Here is a 23,348-nt window from a genome sequence, read left to right on the forward strand (position 1 = left end):
AGCCCACAGTCGTAGAGCCTAGAACCTTTGCTTTACTGTTTGGGACAGAATAAAGGGCCCCTGTTCTAGGATAACAGAGTAAGGACAGGATTTAATGGAGGTAAATATGCAACACCAAAGTCAATCGGTACTCCTCATTGCCAAGTTTCTAAGACATTGAAATAACTTATTTGATGATATCATCCACTTAGTGAACCTGACAGAGCCTCTAGTCTAGTCTCTATCAGGCGCTGTGCTCCACACAAAACCTGGCGCCCTAACTCTGCCCGCAAAGAGCATCAGCTGGGTTAAATGACCTCTCCATTCCTGCCTTTTGGCCCCGTAGAGCCCTCTGGGTCATATTAATTTTGCATTCAGCTTCCTGTTTTCACAGCCCCACGCTCTAAGGGCTATGAGCAGCTCTTCTGTGAAAGCAGATGATTACTTCATTCATTATAAGGAATCAATTTAGCATTTCCCTGTCTCAAGTTGGGCCGGGACTGGCCAGTGAGCCTCAGAAGATCAGCACAGGGACCTGTCCAACTCAGTCCCCATCAGGCCTCCTTTGCACAAAACCAGAACATGATGTATTTGCAGCGTAGCTTAAAATGATCATCGTGATCGGAAAGCTACATCAGTGCACCGAGTCCTCAGAAGCCAAGATACATTTATCTTTAACATGATCATATAATATATAGGAGTGCTTGAAGGCATTTTTTTTTTAGTAGTTTGCTTAAGAGCTGGGCTTCCAACCTTAGAAATTATACTTGGCTTCCCTCATGCACCCAGGGTGTGTTAGCAAGCTGGCACCCTCTCCGAGCTAGCTAGCTGTGTGGTCCTCTCTGCACTGTTAGGAAACTCCTACAAATGCCTCTTAAAGCGATGCCTTCCTGGGAGCTGTGCGATCTCCAGAACCTGACCGGGCACAATGCTGAAAAGATGCCTTGGACAAAGGACCTTTAGTAAAACCACTTACTAACCAGGTGCTTTTCTCTAAAGACACGTGATGAGGATGTGACCCGCTCCTCTGAAACCTTTCAAACCATAACTGGGCCCCTCTACAGGCTGATATCAGGGATTAAATCTCACACCTGTAGCACCAGCTGGCCAGGTCGAACCGAGCTTTTCCGGGAGCAGTTAGCACATAGCTGGGATCATAGTTTGACCTAAGTCAGAATGATGTCACAGTAAATCTCCACCATTACACAAGTCTTGAATTGGGAAGTATGGCATGACATTTTTACTTATAAGTATAATGTGTCCTTTATTGCAAAATAAAGCATTGACATGGCAATGCAAACAAACAAGCAAGCATAGTGGAAGTCCCCCCCTTACCACCTCTCCTAATTTCACTCGCCTCTGCAAAGGTAGTCATCTCATTTTTTAGTCTTTAAAGCAATCTAATAAGCTTGTTGTTGTTGTTTTTAATTTCAGCCTCTTTCAAAGCCAGGATAAAATTAATAAATAAATAAAACAATAAATGTCATTTAAGATTTTTTTTTCCCCACCAGGAGATTGTGAAGATTAGAAACTGCTTTCTTTTTTTGCGGGGGGGGGGGGGGGGTTTAATTGAAGGGATTCAGGGTAGGTAGTTGCCAGTGTGAGAGGACTTACATGTGCTATAATTGGGTTTTTGTTCATTCATTCATTCTCCTGCAATTAGAGTTCTCCATAGCATGTGAGCGACAGACAGAAATACGCCGAGCTACAGGTGTTCCGTGCACTGCCGAGAGAGAAGGGTGTGCGTGGCTGTCTCCCTGAATAGGCCTTCCTGAGCTGCGAAAGTCATTTTTAAAAGAACACATGTGAAGTCATTGTCGATTGAAACTGATTACAGCCTTCAATTTTCTTTTCCACTGACCTCTCAGAAAATGTCTCCTCCTCCCGCTGCCATCTGAATGCTGAATTGGTCTTTTCCTACTTTGTTTTAATAGAACCAGGATTGCATTTGAAGTTAAGCTGCAAAAAACCAGTCGATCAACAGATTTTCGAGTCCCACAGTCAATATGCACCATGTTTAATGTTATGGTTGATGCCAAAGCTCAATCAACAAAACTTTGCAGCATGGAAATGGGCCAAGAGGTAAAAATATATATATAGATAGATCTCTCCTCCCTTACAGCCCCCCCCCCCCACCATTGATTATGTAGAAGAAAACTTCACAAATTCCTTCCATCTACACTAGTCTGCTAACTTCAGAAATATACTCTAACATGTGTAGATTAAGCCACAGATGAATGTTTGGTGTCCATTTGTTAAGTAAATGTCCAAGGCTTGTGCTAATGAGCATGCTAGTCACTTGGTAGTGATTCTTGGCTGGCGTTGGAGTGGCCGTTAAGTTCCTTTAAGTCCAATGATGTTTGATGATCTTATTTATTAGGCTGGTATCTCCAACAGATGTTTGCCAGAATGCAAGTCATTTTCACATTTGAAGTGCATTTTATCACTTTGAACATCTGGACAGCAGGAGAGCTCTCTTTTTCGAATCTAGCATCTTCCAGGATCTATAATGTTGGCTCACCCTGCTACCCAGTCGCCAGCAGCAGGTTCTGAATTTTTAAGAAATCGCAGACTTTAATTTTCCTGAGATTGATTGTGCATCTTCCCTGACCAAAAGTTTAGTCCTTTGCTAAGTTTCCAGCTCCAAAGTGGTATTTAAAATGTAAAGGAGAAAGCAACAGCAACTCGGGCTTGATTAAAGACCATCGTGATCATTTTCCTCTGATGGCCTTACGCCAGCGAGATATTCATATACCAATTTAGAATTAATGCAAAAACATTTCTGGCAACTCTCGTGTTGTTGCCAATTGGCATAAATTGCTCCTAAATCAGATCTTTCGATACCAGCCCTACATGCTCAGAATTTTTTACTAAATTATATTTGCTCCTTATTCGTTATTTATTTTTCTCTTTCGGCACCTTCCATTTTTAAATGTGGGTTGGTGGTATTCTCTTCCTGGCAAGATCAGCTTTAAGCTTCTTTCCCCCCAGACCAGCCTCCTCCGCCATGTTTGTGAGCCTCTGCCCCTGACTGGCTTTCTGGTCGGGGACCTTTCCCCGGGGTTATGGTCTAGGCTTTGGGTCACATGGGAGGGGTTCTCTCTGCCGGTTCCCTTTGCTGCAGGCGAGCAATCTGGAGCAGCGGATCTCACTTCAGTGCATCAGGCTAATCAGAGAGCTTCCCAAACCCAGATTGTTGGGTCTCACCCCAAGAGTTCCCAATAGGTCTGGGGTGTGGTCCAAGAGTTTGCATGTCTAACAAATCCCCTGGTGATACTGATGCCACTGGCTGGTCTAGAGACCACACCGTAAGAACCACTGGTCTGGAGGTTCAGTAACCAAACCTGAGTGGAGAAGGGCTCAGGCAGGAAGGTCAGCATCCTGGGGAAGGCTCGGGCTGGGGACAGCCTCCTGGTTGGGGATCTCACCCGGGCTGTGCTGCCCACCAGAGCTGGTCGAGTGGCTCAGCCTCTTTGGGCCTCGGTTTCTTCATCTGTAAAATGATAGCACTATTCTAGTTCTATTCAGGCTGCTTTTGGCTGCAGAATCAGTTCTTCAGACCTTACTGAGGATAAAAAGGGGGGGGAGCATGTGAAAGGAATAAAATTTCTGGATGCAGTGGGGGCATCACCCACTCACATTTCTCTGGGCGACTCTGAACCATCTCTTGGGCTTCACAGAGCCCAGTTAAAAAACCTGTCTTGGATGGTCTCTAAGAATTGTGAGTGACTTCCAGAATCCTTCTCCTCCTGAATTTTTCTCTCTTTGGAGCTTTATTTTTTAAAAAATGAGATATAATTCACATACCATAAAATTGGCTCTTAAAGTATACAATTCAGTAGCATTTAGTATAGTCACAAAATTGTGCAACCATCACTACAATCAGTTGCAGGACATTCTTATCACCCTAAAAAGAAACCTGGACCCATTAGTATAATTCCCCAACCCTCCCTCCCCAGCCCCAGGTAACCGGCACTCTACTTCTGTTAATAAGGACTTGCCTATTTGAGCATTTCATATAAATGGAATATACTAACATGTGGCATTTGTGCCTTCTTTCACCTGGCAGAATGTTAAGATTTATACATGTTGTTCCAGGAAATTTATGGAGCCATTTCCCAGGAAAAAATACTTTCACATACAATTTCAAGGGACCCGGGAAGTTTGTCAGGCCAAACGAAAGACCCTGTTGGAAATATGTGATAGGAAATAAGTCTTCTGAGGGACCTTGCTCTGTGGCTGTGACCTTGAGTAGAACTTCAGTAAGAAGTCTCATGCAAATGGTCCCTCGTCAACTCTTCCCATCTTCTAGAATGGGGACATTTATCTCCAAAGTAAAACTGAACAGTTAGAACGACATTGGCCAAAGGCGATGACTTGGAACATCCTGAAATTGGGAGAATAGATGAAAGTTTAATTTTTTTTTGAGTTTTCACTTTGTGAGTATCTGATATTGAACTCCTATTATAGATCCAGTTACCGATGCCTGTTTTCACCTGGATTCCAATGCCCTCAAGGAGTTTTAGAATAGATTCTCCAGTTTTAAGTCACTTCTTGAATTTCATCACTGGGGTAAATTAGTAGCATCTAAAGGCAGCTGTTGAAACATTTGTTAACCATACTTTTCCATCTTAAATATTTATTTTTTCATTAAAATTTGCAAAGCACCAATAGAGAGGAAATTGTATATTAAATACTTTCTCACTTGGTCTAGAGTGTTTTCATCTCATTTCCAAGGTCAGATGGTCTTAACAGAAAGACAACATACACACAATCTGTTCCATGACAAGGCAAAATGTGCAGCACTGGGAGTCAAGTGGAATGATTTTCCCAGTGTGATTGTGAATTTGCAGCAACTTAGCTCATTAGAAGCAAAAGTAAACTTCCCAAACTTCCATGCCATTGAAGATTAGTAGTTTCCTTGCTATATCATGATCTAGGGCCCTAGAATATAATTTATTATTATTATTGTTGTAATTATTATTATTAATTATTATTATCAAGCCAATCCAAGAAGGCCAGCAGAAGGGACTGAAAAAAACACAAAAATAAGAAAGAGCGCTCTTTGTACCCAAATTGGATAATTCATCTGACTGCAAAAAATGTTGTGATAAGATAATCTAGTGGGGGTGGGGAGGGATGGTAATTGAACAATACCTGGTAGTATTTACACTCCTTCCTTGAGTATCACATCTGCATGGAGCAATTACTCTCCTGAGAAAGAGCAGAGAAAAGGCAGAGTACTCACTGATGCTCCAGAAAAGTCAATCAAATAAGTCTTGGAAGAAACTGATCAAAGAAATCCATGTATTTGGTAGTTACTTGTATAAGAATGAAGGCTACTTAGATAAATACCCCTTTGCTACCTAATAAGCAGAATAGATGTTACCCTGCCCTACTGTCCCTCCAAAGTGGGTGTTATTTCATTGAGATTATAATTGACATACAACAAAGTATGTAGGTTTTAGATGAGTTTAGAGAAATACACACATGTAGCTAGCATGCTAATCATTGGTTACGGCAGCAGTAATATTGCCTTGTAGCACATCTAAGTTTCCAAACCATGTGCCCATGCATTGTTTCATTACTTTGTAGTGATTTCTGTATTCACAACAGGGATAATTCTAGCCCCATTGTGGAAATGAGGAAATAGACTAACAGAAATGACATACTCAAGTTTCCTCTAGAAGTAAGAAGCAGAATAAACATATCGAAACATTTTTATAGCCCTAGCTGGTTTGGCTCAGTGGATAGAGCGTTGGCCTGCAGACTGAAGGGTCCAGGGTTCAATTCCAGTCAAGGGCACATGCCGGGGTTGTGGGCTTGGTCCCCAGTGTGGGGCATTCAGGAGGCAGCCAATCAATGATTCTGTCTCATCATTGATGTTTCTATCTCTCTCTCCCTCTCCCTTCCTCTCTGAAATCAATAAAAATATATATTTTTTTAGAAAACCCACTTTTTTATAAGCAGAATAAAAGAAATGTGGACAGGAGTGGTGATAATACTCGTACATTCTTAGATAGCGAAAGGGAGAGACAGTGGGAGTACCTGGGAGGAGTCAGAGCCAACTTTGGCATGGAAAACATGAGAGCAAGGAGAGATTCCCACAAACCACCGTGTCTCCATATACTTCCGTCTGGATTCCTTAGAGGAGGGAAGAGAAAGCTTGTTTGTCTTTCAGGAAAGACATTGTTAACTCCTCAGGACAGATCGTGCCTGGATCTTTCGTGAGTGATGCATAGAGAACATGCTCTTGGCTCTGCTTGCCATTTCAGCGAAGTTTTTTGAGAGAATGTTTCTGTTCTCAGTGATGTTCTTTGCTTGTTTAGAAGCTTCTCATTTAATATTTCATATTATATTATTTTTACCTATAGCTAACTTTTCTGAGTTAAATCTCATCATTAATGTCATAAATGTGAATCACTTATAGCAATCCAAAGAGAATCTAGAAGGCGCAGTCACGTGAGGGCAGGTGAGGGTGTGACTCGGGATCTTATCACAAGACCTAAAAATGAGTTGGGAGCCCTGTCAACATTCCCGGGGTCCTTTGTTTTGACATCTTTCTGTGTTTTAGCACCGAACTCTGCAGATAGTGTTTGCATTTAGCCCCAGGTTTCTGCCACTTCCTAGTAAATTCTTTCGTGAAGTTAGCAGCAGAGCCAACGTGGGTTCTGTTTACCGGGACTGTGCAACACGCACCATTTGCTTTTTCTCTCTCTCTCTAGTCAACTAAAAGGCAAGTAAAATGAGATGACTGAGCAATAAGACCATCTCCCCCTACCCTTGCTTTCTACTTTATGAAGTTCAACAAATAATATTGGAATTGCAATTATAAGTTGACAAAATGTTTCCACATCTAGACCCTCAGTACATCTTCAAACTAGACCTATGATTCTGAGAGCAGGACTGCCAGGAAAAAAACTTGACCCTGATTTTTTAATAGCCCTGATTGGGTGGCACCTGGTTGGTGCATCGTTCTGTGCACCAAAAAGACTATAGGTTCAGTGCCAGGTCAGGGAACATACCTAGCTTGTGGGTTCGATCCCCAACCATCCCATGTGGGCTCATATCCGAGGCAAGCAATCAATGTTTTTTCTCCTGATCTCTCTCTCTCTCCTGTCCTCTCTCTCTCTCTGGAATCAATAAAAACATATCCTTGAGTGAGGATAAATAAATAAATAAATAGTAATAATGAAACAGACCTGCTAAATATCTTTACACAGGGTGTGCCTCATTCCCATTACAAAATCATCAATAATTTATACTGGCTTCTCCCCTGTCCCATTGATCCTAGGTAGTAGTAGGATCTGTTGTGTGTGTGGGTTTTTTTAGTTGTTTTTTTTTTTTTACAGATGAAGAAACCGAACTATATTTTCTTAGGCAACATAACTAACCAACTTTGCACTGGGTTTTGTCTAGGTCTTCCAGTCACAAATAAAATCCCACTATGACTTGAGATGAATTAACCTCATTCCCACCCCATTGCTCCCTTTCAATACTGCTGATCGCCAGTTATCAGAATATCAAACCACATTAATATGGCTTATGATTTCCGCATATTTTCATAGCTTTCTGGATGGTTTGTTTAATTTTTCTTGTCTCATGTGCCCTATTGTCCTAATTTTCATTTGCATTGTTCCCTTTTCTTTCGATTCCTAATTACTCCTCCCTCTGAAAGTTTGCTAACGAGTGGGTAAGTGCATTTTCTTTCCGGAGAGCCGTGCTTGGCATTGTTGTTTTCCATTGAGGAAATGTGGAATAACTCAATGGATATTGAGATGCTCTAATAAATGTCAAGGAGCTGGCATACAGTGCTTTCTGTTGAAATCGCGTTTTCTTTCCTCCTGGCGTGTGCAGCAGATTTTGTTTGTGTGGGGTTTGTTTTTGCATTACTATTTAAATTTAATAACCGACAGCAGCAGTTAGAGAATTTGAAAAACTTAGTAGCAGTCTCATTAGTGCTCTAAGCCTGGGTCTGCTTGCCCATCATGGAGAAGACAAGTGGCAGCCACCAGGGCTGGGAAAGAGGCCCTGCCCGGGCGCTGAGTCAACACACTGAGATGGAATGAGGGGCGCTGAGGCATTCACCCCAAAGAGCCAAAGGTCTTAGAACAGTTTTTGCAAAATCACGCACAATGTATTGGTCAAATGCCCTTTGGAAGGGTGTACTTCCGAAGCCACAGCTCCCAGCAGTTTCCCAAAGATAATTTTCGTCCCTGTATTAAATTGTTGTGGTATCGTGCTTTGTACGACCCAGATCAACACACTGCTGGACTGTGAAGCCGCCCATGCCAGCTTTTGTAAACGCCTGTGTGTCTCTACACATATCAAAGCAATTGAACGCTTTGGGTGAGGAGCAATGTGCCTGATAATTTTTTTTAAGAGCTTCGAATATCTCCTCATTAAAGACACAGAGTCAGAATCTTGCAGCTGCTTCCAGGACTGTGGAGAGGGATGGGGTGGGCAGGCCAGGCTTTAGGTATGAATTGCGTTGTCTAAAAATTACCGGCGGATGCCATGCCATCACCTCCCAAACATGCTAATATTTGTCTTTCTGTGTTCTTCAGCATCAATACCATTCAAAAATAGACGAACTAATTGAAGAAACTGTTAAAGAAATGATAACACTCTTGGTGGCAAAGGTAATCTTCCGTTTCAGGTGAAATGTTTCGTTGTGAGCATTGCTTTGTTATGTCTGCATTCCCATTAAAATGTCACACGTCAAAAAGTTGAGCCGGGCACTTCTATTTCTCAGGAAACAGGATTGCGCCTCACCCAGCCGCAGCGCCGAGCGATTTTTCTGATGATTGCGAGCCGAGTGAGGACGAAGCGATGAAGTGGCATATGTTAACTTAATAAGAATTTGTCCCCAAACGCTGCACTAGGTTATGCAGGAAATGTTTGTTTTGTTTTTCAGCATTGACAAAGTTAGGTTTTTAAATACAGAAAGTTAAACGGTAATAAGGAATTCTGCCATCGTAGGCACCCCCTTCCCCCTAGTTTCACATGCAGTGAGAGTCATAATAAAGCAGAAAAGTCAGATAAAGCTATTTCAGTCACCCTCATGAATTCTAGAATTTTAACTAAGTAATGTTGAATGGGAAGACATTTATATTTGCCAGTGCTAAACTTCTGTTTCCCCCAAATTACTGATAAAATACAAATAAAAATAGATTGGATTAAATGTAGTGCTAATATGTAACATAAAGACGGCTTTGCGCAGTTTGGGATTTTGAAAAGTGCATTTAATATTATCGCATGCTATATGCAACGCAATAATATTTTGTCACTTTGCACTTCTGGAGCACTCTCTATTTGCAATCACATAATAATGAAGAGAAAGCCGGATAAGTCAAATATTTCTGTGTCGCGGCGTCTCCTCCGCTCCCCGCAGGCTGCGATCACATAATAGAAGGCGAACGTGAGCAGGGGCTCCGTGCTGGTTGGAAATGTTGCTCTTTGTCGTGAGCACTTCTCCTCTGGAACACTAATTCTTTTTTCTCTTTTGCGGTTTTTCTAGTTCGTTACTATCTTGGAAGGAGTGTTGGCAAAATTATCCAGATATGACGAAGGGACCTTGTTTTCTTCTTTCTTGTCATTCACCGTAAGTAACGAGGTTTACATCGTTTTCTTAAGGAAATATGGGTGCTTCAGATGGGTAAAATGAGCTGGCGAATGTCAGGAAGCTGACATGAGGAGGGTGCTGCCGTGGCACTTGGTTTGGATTGGTGTGTGTGTTAATTTCCGTCACCCATCAGCGTCTGCTGATCACACCGGGAGAAGGAGCGGGGCACTTCATAGCAGCCGCCACACCGCTGCTGCTTCATTTGTGAATATCCACTATGTGCACACTTGTATGCCTCTATATATTTGTATCCACGGAGAGTTGGCGGACTGAGCCCACCTTAGCTTCCTAGGTGAAAACACTTCCCGTTTCTGAGCTACCATTTCCTCGTCTGGGAATTAATTTTAGGGGTTGCAAATGGAGACCTACGGGTCAGAGAGAGCTTGGAAATATGTTTTATTTGGTCCTCGCCGTGTTGGGTACGCTTTCCTTAACTGAATTCGTTTCCCGCATTTAAAAATCAGAAGAATTCACAGAGAGGCCTGAATCCCAGGACTCTATGAAGTGACGGCCGGCAGCTTTATGAAGGCCTGTCTGTGGGCACAGCAGCCGTCTGCAGGGCTCAGTCACAGTGTCTCAGTCCAGCCGTTTTCGCCAGCTTCCTCGAGCCCCCTCCGGGCTGTCCTGCTCATTCATAGGCCTGCCGGGGCTTGGGGACACTTGAGTTTACACCCCTGGCACACATGATCGAGTCTGTACAAATCCGAGAGGCTCTCAGTCTGTGCCAGAATCGGGCATGGCCACAGAAGTTAGGTAGGTGGGGGGCAGGGGCCAGCCTAATTCTCTGGCGGTAAGTGGGGCGGGTGGCTGTAAGCGGACTGCTCTGGGGCCTGCTCTCCTTCCCTTGCTGTGCTAGGTGGGCACTGCAGCTGCAGGCCTCCTTGCCATCTCTGATGGCAGGGGTCTTGCTGGCTCTGGGACCAGCTGTTATCCTCTGACAATGCCATAGGAAAGGCCATTTAGGACCCACTATCTGAGACTTTATTTATGAAGAATTTCCTAAAAGGGCCTTGAATGCCAAGGCAAGGCCCAACACGGGATAGAGGGTAGGACATCATCATCTTTGGAATCCAACAAAATCGGATTCAAATCCCATTACCAATACTAACCAGCTGTGTGATCTTGAGTAGGTGTCTCATCCTTCCTGAGCCTCATCCTCTCTGAGGTTTGTTTTAGTTTTGGTTTTGGTTTTGGTTTTAGGGAGGTGTGCTATTATATCATTTTGCTGTGTGTGTGTGTGTGTGTGTGTGTGTGTGTGTGTGTGTGTGTGTTAATTGCAGTTAATACCAATATTGTGTGGAAGTAGGGAGTAAATAACGTCTTCCACAATAAGCTTCTTTGAGGATAATAATATAAGTGAAAGAGTTTAGCATAGTCCTAGCACACAGTAGGTCTCAAAAATAGCAACTATTATTAATAAAAGATATCTAATATGTTTATTATATAACACAGACATACATACACACAAGTTCTTTCCAAACATGCCCTTCGTTGGTCGTTCCCTAACCCATACATTAGATTTCATGGGAATTAAAGGAAATGTAGACAGAAGACATCTAAAACAATTCTAGACAGTATCCCACCCATCTGCATGCCCACCTTGATTTGATATGCAGCTCTGACCTTCCAAGGTGTGAGAATTGAACTCAATCCCAGAAAGCGTGATGACCCCAGTCCCAGGAATTTACTGGCAAAGGTGGGGTGGGAAGAGAGTGGTGACAAAAGGAACTGTATCTGATTTCACTCTGTAGAACTACCCATAATGTGTCACAGCTGAAAGAAAACCTACCCAACCCACTCCTTTGACAAACAAAGAAACCAAGGCCCAGAGAGGGGGAGTACTTTGTCTAAGGTCACACAGCAATGGGCAGCATGGGAACAGGAACCCAGGTTTCTGCCAGCTTCTCCCCCCCCCCCCCCCCCACCGAACAGCTTCCTGAAGAGAGTGGGATTCAGCTGGCACTTGCCTGGCACTAGAAGGCAGATGGGCAACTGAGTGGGGAAGATGCATGAGGAAGGATTCAGGGCTCACGAGTGGGAAAGAGTAGATAATCTTTCATGCCTCGGTGAAGTCATGGAAATGGTGAAAAGAGGCAGAATGAAAAGCAGCACTTCTGGAAGATGTTCCCCTGACTCCCACGGAAGACATCACTTTCTCGGAGCCTTTATTTTGAGCGATGGTTTTGACTGCACCCACCTTGACTCCGAAAGCTCCTCTGCCGCTCCCTGGGCAGCATCCCATCCACCAGAGGCCCCTCCCGAATGACAGCCTTCGCACGAGGACCAGTAAAAGGTGGTCCCGTGGCAGTGATACCACTGGGCCTGGCAGGGAGATTCTCACGGGAGCGTTTGAAACAAAGAAGACCTCGCTGAACTTGCAGGAGTGTCCCAGCCGGAATTGTCACCCTCTCCTCTCCCTTTTCTGAGACATGTTGCAGCCACAGGGCCTGCCTCCTGGAGGCCCCGCCACTGCAGGACCTTCCCTGCCTGTGCTGGCTGTACCTGCCCTTCCTGGGTGACTCTTCTCCCACACACGTGGCCACCCCCAGGCCAGAGGCACCCACTTATCGTTCACAGCGCGTGTTCTCATCTCCTGTGGATTCCCGTGTTCGAGACTGAGCTGTGCTTAGAGGCGGCAGGAACATCTCCGCGCGTGGATTCTGAGCTCCTGCCCAAATCTGAGAGGCCCCTGGAGCCTTCTGCAGCCCAGCCGCGCTGATTCCTGGGAGGAGTGCAGGGGACAGGGAGCAGGGCAACGGGTGTCCTGGGAAGAGCCATCGAGGCCCAGAGAACCAGGAGTCCTGGGCCCCGGACAAAGGCGGAGCCAGAGGGTGCCACCCTGGCAGGACCCCCTCCCTGGCTCCCACTTCGATCCGCTCTGCAAGTATTACTGCGCACTTACCACATCCCTACCCCAGCGGGGCTGCCAAGGATGAGCCATGTGCTCTGCCCCCCAGAAAGCTGACAAGTATCGACAAATATGCCACCCTTTCCCCCTCTTTCTCCCGCCGAGTGCCTCCTTTCCTGGGCTTGGTTTCGTGGTCCAAGCCAGACATTTTGGAAACTGCAGTGGCACAGAGCAGGCAGGAATATTTATTTCTCATCTCCATCTGCATTGCTTCCTCTCTTGGAGAGGAGCTGGGGGGAGGAGGGGAGGAGATGGGGCTTCTGGTGCCAGCCCCGCGCCCAGGCGCCCGCCCCTCCTCCCTCCCCCTCGGCAGCGGCAGCAGCCCGGCATTTAGGGAGGCAGGCGCCTTTGGAACTTGGGAAAGATCAGCCCAGTTGGAAGTCGCAATTAGCAACTATCCGCCCATTTCCCCTGCCTGCAAGATGTGCTTTTGTGTGGGCTGCCTGCCGGCAGGAGTCCTGTCTGTAGGTAGCTTCACGCTGTTCTTTTAGGAGGCCAGCAAGGAGGACGAGCAGGTGCCAGGGGCCCTCTCCCAGCGAGTTCACATCCTTTGCAGGGCATCTCCAGGCCTTAGCGAATATGCTGGTTCGCTCGCTCATTCGTTCATTCATTCACTTGTTCACCCACCCGGCATGTTGACTGAGCACCTCTGCGTCAGGCATCGTGCCAGGAGCTGGGGACACATGTTCTCTGTCCTTCTGGAGCTTACACTCGGGAAAGGAGGCAGACAGTAAGAAAGGAAAGAAAACTGTAGAATAGGGAAAGTGCTGACACCACATACTGGAAAGAGAGGGAGAAAGAGACGGAAGGTCGGGGATGGTGTCAATTCGCTAGGATGGTGGTGGATGTGGGCACTGAGCTGAAAGGTATAGGGCAGCCGCGGGAAAGGGGTGGCCTTGGGTAAAGAAGAGGAGAATCTTCTGGACAGAATGCCTGCGATGGCTTCGAGGCAGGGAGGCAGGCGGGATTTTTCTAGATACTATGGTGGTAAGAGAAACAGGATTTGGGGTTGAGCAGATGGAGGTGGGCCAAGGTGGAAGGTGGGGAGCTGTGATGCCCGAGGAGCTGGCTGCACGAATGAGTCCTGAGAGTCAGTGGGCACAGTAATGAGCCCCCGAGTGGGGAGGCCTGGGAACCCCAGCTCCGCCCTCACCAGGGAGCTCTGTGACCTGGGCGAGGAGACCCAGGCTGGGCTTTTCATTCCCTTCCGTGTACTGTGATGCCAGTGGTATGAGATGAATTCCGGAGTCTGAAATAGCTACGAGAGCTTAAGCGCTTGTTAAGTGCCTGGCACAGGGCTAGATGCTTTCAATAGATTTTCCTCGTGAATCCCCTGAACAATGCCATTCTAGAACAGTCTTCCACAGAGGATCAAACTGAGGCTCAGAGAGGGGAAGCCCTCCAGCTCAACTGGCATCTGCCCTTCCTCCCCAACACTGCAGCCTCCAAGGAGGAGTGAAGATGTGGGAGGAGCGCTCCCCCCCACAGAACAATTACATCAACTCCTCTGAAGCCCCCTAGAGTTCACCCAAGATCCCCCATCCACCAAATTCATTTGAGGTGGTCATACTATAACATGGAAGCCCCTTGGGACAGGATCCAGAACGTCCACTTTAGAGATGTCAGGGACCAAACCCCATTATATGTCCAATCTGCTAGGTCTCAACTTACCCTCATTCATACTTTATCCCTTTTTCAAGCATTTTTTTTTTTTTGCCACTTAAAAACAAAACAAAGTAGATGTGCTTCTTCTTGCTAGAATCCACAAAGGGCTGGGGTTAGCATAGATCCACCAGCAGCCTGGACTACTTCTGTGCAGGCATCTCGATGTCACACCACAGAACAAGACTGCCACCTGGTCCAAGCCAGAACTGGACCAAGGAAATACGCTTCTGTCTACAGACCATTTTGGTTGGAAAGCAGTTCAGATTTTAGTGTGGGTGAGTGTTCACAATAGTTTGTTAGTGTTGCCTTCAGTGGCATTCCACTTTTGCTTTGGGTTTGGGGAATTCCCTGCCTGGGAGAGATGGCTGTTTGCACTGTGGGCTGGTGATGGTGGTGCAGACAGAGAGGTCTTGGCCACCCTCAGAGGGTACCATCATCCAGTGATCAGATGCTGAATTCCTGGAGATGCCAATCTGTTGGTCTCTATATTTCAGAGTGGAGATAAACTGTGGTCGTAATAGCTGATGTTTATTGAACACATACTATGTGACAGGAACTGTGCTTAGTGATTTACTTTCTCATCGGATCCTCAAATTCACCCGATGCAGTAGACACAACTATTATCCCCATTTTACAGATGAGGGAAGTTGAAGAAGGTATGCAAAGTCACACAGCTACTAAGACTCCACCATAGAGTCTCCTGTATTATCATCAGAATGTTATTCCCATAGAAGCCCAGACACCCATAAGTGAAGTCAGTTAGTGACTCTTCCAGGAGACAAATTGATATCATTCCTAAAGGAAAGAGTCATCATTTTTCATATCTGACCAGAAAAAAAAATTATAAATAATTTAGCAACCAGTCAGTTTGCAATAACACTGAAGGAATAGACATTCAAAATTTCCTACTTCCTTTGTGGCTTTCCAGATAATCTTTAGTTTCATGTTAATTATTCATTCAACACATGTTTATTGAGTGCCTATTTTGTGCTAGTCACTGGGGGCTTAGCAATGGATGAGAGACAGTGTTTCTTATTGTATATTCCATAAGGGAGGTCTATTCTCAACAAGTAGTTTACAAACATGGCAATTATTCAAAGAAGGAGCTGATGCAATGGGACCATATCCAAAAGGGACCTCACCTGGGAAGCCATGAAGAAATTGACTAACATTTGAGCTGAGATCTAATACATAAGAAAAATTCCACCTGGTAAAGAAGAGAACAAAGAGGTTTCCAAGGTACAAAGACTTAGAGAAGAAAGGACTGGAAGTTCATTGTTATTTGGGGAAAGGTCAGGTCAAAGGAAAAAATGATGGGTGGGGTTACAGAGCTAGTCAGGGGACTGATCATGAAGGAGCTTACCCATGGTGATGGGATTTAAGGGTTTACACAAAGCCATTATCAAAATTGATTCAGGTGGAGAAGCTAAGAGAGGTCACAGAGAGACAGGCTACCTGTTATAAGTCGGTGTTGGGTCTATGGTCTTCCCTGATTTTGAAGACTTTAGCCACCATTGGAAGGCAAAGCTTATCTTGTCTAATGTATTTTGTCTGCATAGACCAGTGGTCGGCAAACTGCGGCTCGCAAGCCACGTGTGGCTCTTTGGCCCCTTGAGTGTGGCCACGAAGTTTCAATTGCACTGTACTTGCACGCCCGCACGTGGTATTTTGTGAAAGAGCCACACTCAAGGGGCCGCAGTTTGCCAACTATTGACATAGACCAACAAAGATCTGTGCCAGACTATAAAGCACTGATCCTCCCAACTTCTTTCATCAGCCTCTCCCCAATGTTTCAGGATTTGACATCGACTTTGGGGTCTATGACAGATAATTTTGTCACCTAGTGGGACATCATCCTCATTTCCATGTCATGGCTTGAAAACACAGTTGACAATTAACATACCTGCTGTCCAAAGTAACCCTTGGGAATCTTTTCAGAAGGAAGAAATAAGGATCCAAAGTTAACCATTTCCCTTAATATTCTTTGGTAGACAGATGTTTATCACTCAAAGTGAACATAAGACAAACACAGTATTTTCTTCAGAGTATGAGGTGCAAGCAACTAGGTCACAGAAATGTCAGCTATGGAAGAAGTACCTCATGAATACGTATGTGGCTTCAAATATGAAATAATTGTTCTGAAGTAAAAAGTTAGAGATTTTGACCTGACCTCTCAGCCCAGGCAGTGAGAAGCTCATCACCAGAAAGTCAGAGGGGGCCATGTGACTATGAAGCGCAGACTAAGAGAAACATGGGCAAGTAATTGACCATTTGTGAGTCTCGGTTTCTTCATCTGAAGAGTGGGAATGCTGGTGCCTACTTCAGAGAGCTGATGGGACAAATAGAAATAAAGCGAGCAGTAGGCCTTGCATGGTACCTGACATGTTGTTCACATGGACCAAAAAAGCGCCGTGCCCTACATATAGCCATTGTAACCGTACCTTCCACTTAAACCTGTGAGAAGGTTTAAATGGCCCTAGTGACTTTCACCAACAGTTTTCTCACCTGTTCAGTCCTTAGCATTGCAATCATTCCTCCTAAGCAACCCAAATTATTATCTATAACAGGACCAACCAAAATTCTCTTATAACTTCTATTTCAGCACATTTTACACTCAAAACTTTGATTCATCAAAGGTATCTTCCATTAAGCATAGTGTATTTTTAGCATTTCTTTTTATTTTAATTCTTCAAGAACTTTTCAGTCATACATGGTCTCTAGATCACCTCTCTATTAATCCAAATATTTCCTTAACCAGAATTCAATAACCCATTCTCCAAGCATATTTTGGATTGAATCAGATTTATCTCAATGTACTTGTTTGTTCAGTTCTGCCCTTATTAGAGTATAACCTTGAACATATTAATTAACTGCTGACCTCAATTTACTGACCTATACAATGGGAATAATAATATGACCTAAGATATAAAAAAGAAAAGGCCCTATCTTTGTTACCTGAAAGTTACTGTCTAAAGTGCATGCGCAGAAGTGACTTGAGATTTTTGTGGCCCAGTGTTTCCAGTGATGCTCTGGAGGACTGGATGCTCACTTCCGACTGCTGTGGAGAGTCAGTTCTCCACACCTCCCCCGTCTCCCCAGTTAGTGATGTCATGTTGGTAGCTTGAAATGGACTATTTGCACCAGTGAATAAGCAAACACTATCAGCCAGGGAGGCCGTCTCTTCCCCTCTTCTTCTCCTTTCTTTTCCTTCTCCAGAACCTTTTTATTAGTACATCACTGAGTGTTCTCCAAGCATAAGGTAGGTACCACCTGGCACCTGGGAAGATATCAGATGCCACAAAAACTCAGCATTAAATAACTCCAATCACACTGTGAGAGGGTTATTCCCTCTATAATTTTATTTTTATTCTTATCTTTACATTAAAAAGAAAGTTTCCATTGGGTGCTTATTTGTCTCTTTCACTTTCCTAATATGTCAAATCTTCATGTGTAAGAGAGAGAGAGAGAGAGAGAGAGAGAGAGAGAGAGAATAGGCCTTGGGCTCCACACCCTTAGCAGGCAACCTTGTCTAATGTAATAACTTTATTTTACTTATATTGTGTTTATTTTACTTTCTTTTATTGAAAGTGATAGTGATTTTCATGTGTGGCAGTGATATAACACGTGGTATTTTGTGGAAGAGCCACACTCAAGGGGCCAAAGAGCCGCATGTGGCTCGTGAGCCACAGTTTGCCGACCACGGACCTAGGCTGACAATAAAGGACAAGAAGTTGCTGGCAGCAGGGATTAAATTAGTTATACCCTCAAGTTCACACTGAGGCAGCCAAGCGGGGAAGGGCAGGGGATCCCTGTGCAGAGACATCACTGTTCGGTAATGACGACACAGCCCTCACCTGCCCGGCACCACGGCCATGCAGAGCCAGGCACACAAGTGACACCTGGCCCTTGTGCTCTGGAGCTTGCCTTCTATGGGCTCCTTCGTGTTGAGAGATGTTCAAAAGGCAAAGCAAAACCTGGAAGTGCCAGAGTGGGCAGAGGCCCCCACTTATAATCACATAAGAACAAGCCTTCCCGCCTGCTTAGAGATTTTACAAAATTAAAACTCCCCATCTCTACATTGAGTTTCTTCTAAAAGGAGTGTTTGCCACGTAGACGAGTAAAAAGGCAGGACAGTGCCGTTAGGAGGGCAAACCTGAAGCCCACAGACCCGTGGTTCCAGGCAGCTCCAGGATGCACCAGCTGAGGGTCTTTCAGGAAGGCGCTGCGCCTCGTTGAGCCTCAGTTTCCTCATCTGTAATGATCATCATCATGCCCACTGTAGTGAGGGCGAATTACTTACCAATGGCTTAGCCTTGTGCCAAGCAGGGAGTAAGCATGCAGCCATTGTTAAGTCTTAGCGGCATCCACAGGGTGGGTTTGAAGGAGCCGCGAGCCTTGCAGAAATCCTTTCTGGGAAGGGAGGGTTGGGACAGAGACGCGGGAAACTGGAAGGAAAACGGTCTACTTTAATCGGGCATCTGTTCGGAAGCCCCGGGGGGAAGAGAGATGAGAACATACACTTCCTGGACCCAGTCTCGGAACACAGCACCCTGAGCAACAGGAGACGTGAACAATTCTCCTGGTTAATGAGGCTGCGGCTCCTACTCGGTGCGTGGAACAGAATGCCTTTGTTTAATAGAGATCATTTCCCTGCCTCTGGCCCTGCGCCCCAGCAGTGCCAGCAGCTCTTTGTTTAAAGGAAGGTGGGGACTTTGAGTGGAGTGGTGGGAAGGGCTGTAGGAGGCATCATTACCCTCATTACTATGATAATAGTTTAATCACGATCAATATTTATGAACATGCACAGAAGCCTCGCAATCAGCCCAGCAGCCCTGCAACTCAGGGTTTCCGTGTTCTCGCCTAAGGATGCTTTCCAGGAAAGCTGGGCCCTCTCCCTCCTCCCGCTGGCTGCTCCGGAGCTCTCAGGGGTCGCAGGAGCCACTGCAGAATATCCATGGTGGTTGCATCAATAGTTACCGATGAGGTCTTACTTGTGATCGTAAGTGTGTATCCTCATCACTATAACACTTTTTGGTTTTCAAAGTACTTCCAAAGTCATCTTCAGACTTTGGTGAACTCTCTTGTGAAAAGGGTAGGGCAGTAGAGGGGGCAGCATAATACAGTAGCAGGTCCTTTGAGGTCAGACCCACTTGGGTTCAAGTTCCAGCTCTACCACCTTGTAGCTGTGTTCCCTGGGGAAAACTCCTTAAGCTCTCTGAGCCACAGTTCCTTCATTTGCAAAATGAGATGGCAAGTTCTTAGAAGAATTGAGTAAGATGGTGTAAATCAGGCATTCAATCACTGGTAAATACATCCGTATTTTTGTATGTGACTACGTATCACTATTAAGTATTTCTATGTTGTCTATGAGAAAGCAAAAAAAAAAAAAAATGCTTTCCTCAAAGTCACATAGACAACAGTTGAAAGTCCAGACTTGGCATCCAATACTCCCTAGTATCTGAAAAAAAATTTTAACACTCATCCCATTTAACACTGACAACTCAGGGAAACCTTATTTTAAAACATTCCAATGCTTGACTCTTATCTTTCAAATACGAATCCGAGTTTGAAAGCCAGTGATCATGTTTCTCAGCAATGGCCATCTGATGAGCTGCCCATAAAAAATGTTGGGTGTCACAGTTCCCACATCTGTGGAAACAGGGTTTCTAAGCCCTGGCCCTTCTGAAAAGGAAAACCCGGGAGCTGCGTGTCCATCTAGCACGTCCAGGCTGCTTCGTGGGCACAGGCTTCCCAGGTGGCGGAAATGCCGTTGGTCTTCCGCCAGCTCTGAGGATGGGTCAGCCCCTCCAGTGACAGAGCTCGGAGAATTCATCCCACCGCCTGGGACTCCAGATAGGCTTCCGGGGCTGTGTTTTCTGCATTCTCAGACAGTGTGGGAAGGGGCTCCCACTGTCACTGTCACTTGGCCCCAAGCAGGAGCCCCTGAGGTTTGCTCAACTGCTCACCCGCACGCACAGTCCCAGTACATCCACCCACTGGCACATTCTGTCTTCCCCGAGCAGTCGGTCCCTCGGTTGGCACTCACAATGCATTCTTCCTCCCGAGATGCACTTGAGCATCCAGATTATGTACCGAGGGAGGTGTCTGCTGGGCTTCGCTTGTGCCTTGGCAGAAGACACATCTCAGAATCCTGACTCCAGCCCAGCAGACAGCCTGGAGGCCTTCCTGCAGGATGCCCTTCCCTGAGTGTTAAGCATTCTATCACTTGTTTTGTTCTTTTCTCAATAAACTTTTATGAAAGAAATATAGAGTCCGGCATGGCTAAAAAAATGAAATAGGACAGAGGCACTTGTGATAACAGTTTTTTTAAAGACGACATCCCTCTGTCCTACCACTCTCCACCCTTAATCCCTTACCCCAGGAGGGACTTGTGAAACTATTTTGTGTTTATCTTCGTTGCTCTAGGTGCTGTCTTTATGTTGATGGATCTACAGGCTGACCCTCAATGTCATAGAGCTTTAGCCCACGTCACCATCTTCCCCTTCTCCTCCTCCTGTTACATGGGGTAGCATTGTTCTTCGCTTTACAACGTTAAATAATTCCCATCCACCTTTAGTCCTCATTTCACCCACAAAATGAAGCTGCAGACACCTACGCCCTTTCCTTCCCCTGCTTTCTCCTCCAGTTGCTCTCTGGGTCTAAAATGGGAACTGAATGACCATCTCTTCATTCTATCACTAAAAATGGATTCGTGTGTATTGATTGGTGAACATCTCTTGTGTCTAGACCAGCACAGTTCAGTAGGGCTTTCTGCAATGATGGAGATATTCTATAGCTGAACTGGTCAGTGCAATAGCCACCGCCACATGTGGCTCATGAGTACCTGAAATGTGGCCAGTACCACCACAGAGTTGAATTTTTCACTGTATTTTGTTTAAATTCATAAATTCACATAGCCCCCTGTAGCTCTTGGATCGCACAGGGCCAGACCAAGTTTACTACAGAAACCTGATTACCTGGAACAGCCTGAATTTCCAGCAGAAATGATAGTCATCACTGACACCTGGAAAGTCCTTACTGTGCCCTGAAACCTGTTCTAGGAACTCAGTTAACAACTGCACAACTTCATGGGGAGTCCTATTCCTCCCATTTTGCAGATGAGGAAAGTGAGGCGCAGAGAAGTTAAGTAATGTGCCTGGTACGTGGTAGAGCTAGAATCTGATGCCAGGTGATCCAATGCCAGAGTCTGTGCTCTAAACCACTTCCCTCTACTGCCTCCAATCCCCACCGGAAACTCCCTGTTTTAGGAACATCCATTTTCAATGGGTGTGGTCACGGCTTCTTCCATGTTATTGGCCCACATGGGCCACACGATGCTTACCGTGCATTTAGATGGAAACCCTGCCCACCCCATTTCTGCCACAAAAGGAGAACATAAACTGGAGGCTGAGGGGGGAGATGGGCAAGCAGCAGAGGGGCAGGAGCCGAGCCACAGGAAGCTTTCTGTTCTTTGGCCTGGTGATGCCAACAAGAGTCATCTAGTGGCTCACACGCACCGAGGGTTTGCCATGTGCCTTTATTATGTCCCTGTGCGTGTATCCTCCTCATTAATTTTTACAACAGCTCAGGGAGGTACAGATGAGGAGGCAGCAACCAAGGGGAGCTGGAATATAAAATGAGGTGGCTCGTGAGAAACACCGAAAACAGCCTGGCACCGAGTAACCACCAGCACAGGCTGCCTATTGTAGTCCTTTCATGTCTTTGCCAAGTCTACCCACTGGCCACGCTACACTGCCTGTACCTGTGTGAGTGGTCTTTATTGATCTCGAATGTTTTTTCCCTTTTCCCTGTTACTATAGTTTTTCCCAAAGCCCCCTTTCCAGAGCTCTTATTCATGCTACAATAGTAGCAGCCTATGCTTTCCTGCTAGAGTATGGATAACCCTGCCAAGGTGGGAAGTGCTTCCTATTCCACGTTCTAACCAGAACCTGTCTTGCACACCAGCCAACAGTCACAGGCATTTTTTCATTTTAGTTCCAGAAGGAATTCAGGAAAACCATCAGCCCAGCACCCTATTACACCAGGTAAAAGACGTGAGGCCAACGGGTTAGGCAAGTAGCAAAGGTCAGTCAACTAGTGAATTAGAATCAGAAATGTACATTTTGTGATTCTTCCCTTACCTTGCGTCTCCCACTTGAATCTTGTTCTATCCAGAAATCAGAAAGGTTCTACTGGGAAGGACCAAACAAGAAATATTCTGGCTTTAGAAGCCCCAAGGTCTCTGCCCCAGACACTCAACCTCTGCCCTGGTAGCATGAAAGCAACTATACACAAGATGTAAGTGAACGGGCATGGCTGTGTCACTGAAATGTCAATATCCTGTAATTTTCACATGTAGTGTTCTTCTGTGGATTTTCTTTCAACCATTTGAAAAATGTAGAGACCATTTGTAGCTTGTGGGCCATATGATAACAGGCAGCAGGCTGGCTTTGGCCCATGGGCCATCGTTGGCTGACCCTTGTTCTAGTCGGTTAAGGATAGATGGGAGCACACTTGGCAGTCAACGCCCAGTGAACCACAAGTGAGTTAAACACTAGTAATAATATTAGCCGATGCTTCTTGAGCTCTTACTGTGTCCCAGGCATTGTGTTGAGCACTTTACATGATGTCAATCCGTTTGGCCTCACAAGAAACCTCTGAAGAAGATACTATCATACTATCTCAGTTTGAAGATGAGATTATAGAAGCCTTGGGGAAATTAAATAATGCTTCCCAAGCTCATTCAACTACAGTGGGGCCTTGACTTACGAGTTTAATTCGTTCCGAGACCAAGCTCGTTAAGGAGCTCGTTAACTCAAATTACTCTGTCAACTCAATGCAAAAAACCAGCCGAGAGACAGCTGGTATCTCAAAAAACTCGTTAGTCGGGACACTCTTAAGTCAAGGCCCCACTGTAGTAAGTGATGGCACGTAGTGAAAACCAAGTACTGGCTGATCCAAAGCCCCCTGTACGTCCCACAAAGCAGGCCCCTTCTCCCTGATCCCAGGTGCCTGGTAGATAAGAAATAGATTTAGAATTTCATTTTCAGAACATCAACAACTTGAGGTAGTGAGAGGACTCTGCACATTATAACCAGACCTGGGCGTGTATTCCACTTCACCACTTACTGGTTCACCTCTTGAGAGTTGCTTAACCTCTCTGAGCCTCAA

The 23,348-nt window shown here is 45.4% G+C and overlaps 1 protein-coding gene across 17 annotated transcripts in view; it reads left to right on the forward strand.

Moving 5' to 3' along the window:
* The window catches only part of CADPS (calcium dependent secretion activator), a 457,537-nt gene that overhangs the window by 380,360 nt on the left and 53,829 nt on the right, over positions 1–23,348 (forward strand). For all 17 annotated transcript variants that reach the window (XM_036331698.1, XM_036331680.1, XM_036331681.1 and 14 more), the window contains 3 exons: positions 1,914–2,061; positions 8,547–8,621; positions 9,500–9,583. In XM_036331698.1, coding sequence (XP_036187591.1) covers positions 1,914–2,061; positions 8,547–8,621; positions 9,500–9,583 — 307 coding nt within the window. The remainder of the gene's footprint in view (positions 1–1,913; positions 2,062–8,546; positions 8,622–9,499; positions 9,584–23,348) is intronic.

This window comes from Myotis myotis, unplaced genomic scaffold (assembly GCF_014108235.1).
Source record: "Myotis myotis isolate mMyoMyo1 unplaced genomic scaffold, mMyoMyo1.p scaffold_m19_p_13, whole genome shotgun sequence".
NCBI lineage: Eukaryota > Metazoa > Chordata > Mammalia > Chiroptera > Vespertilionidae > Myotis > Myotis myotis.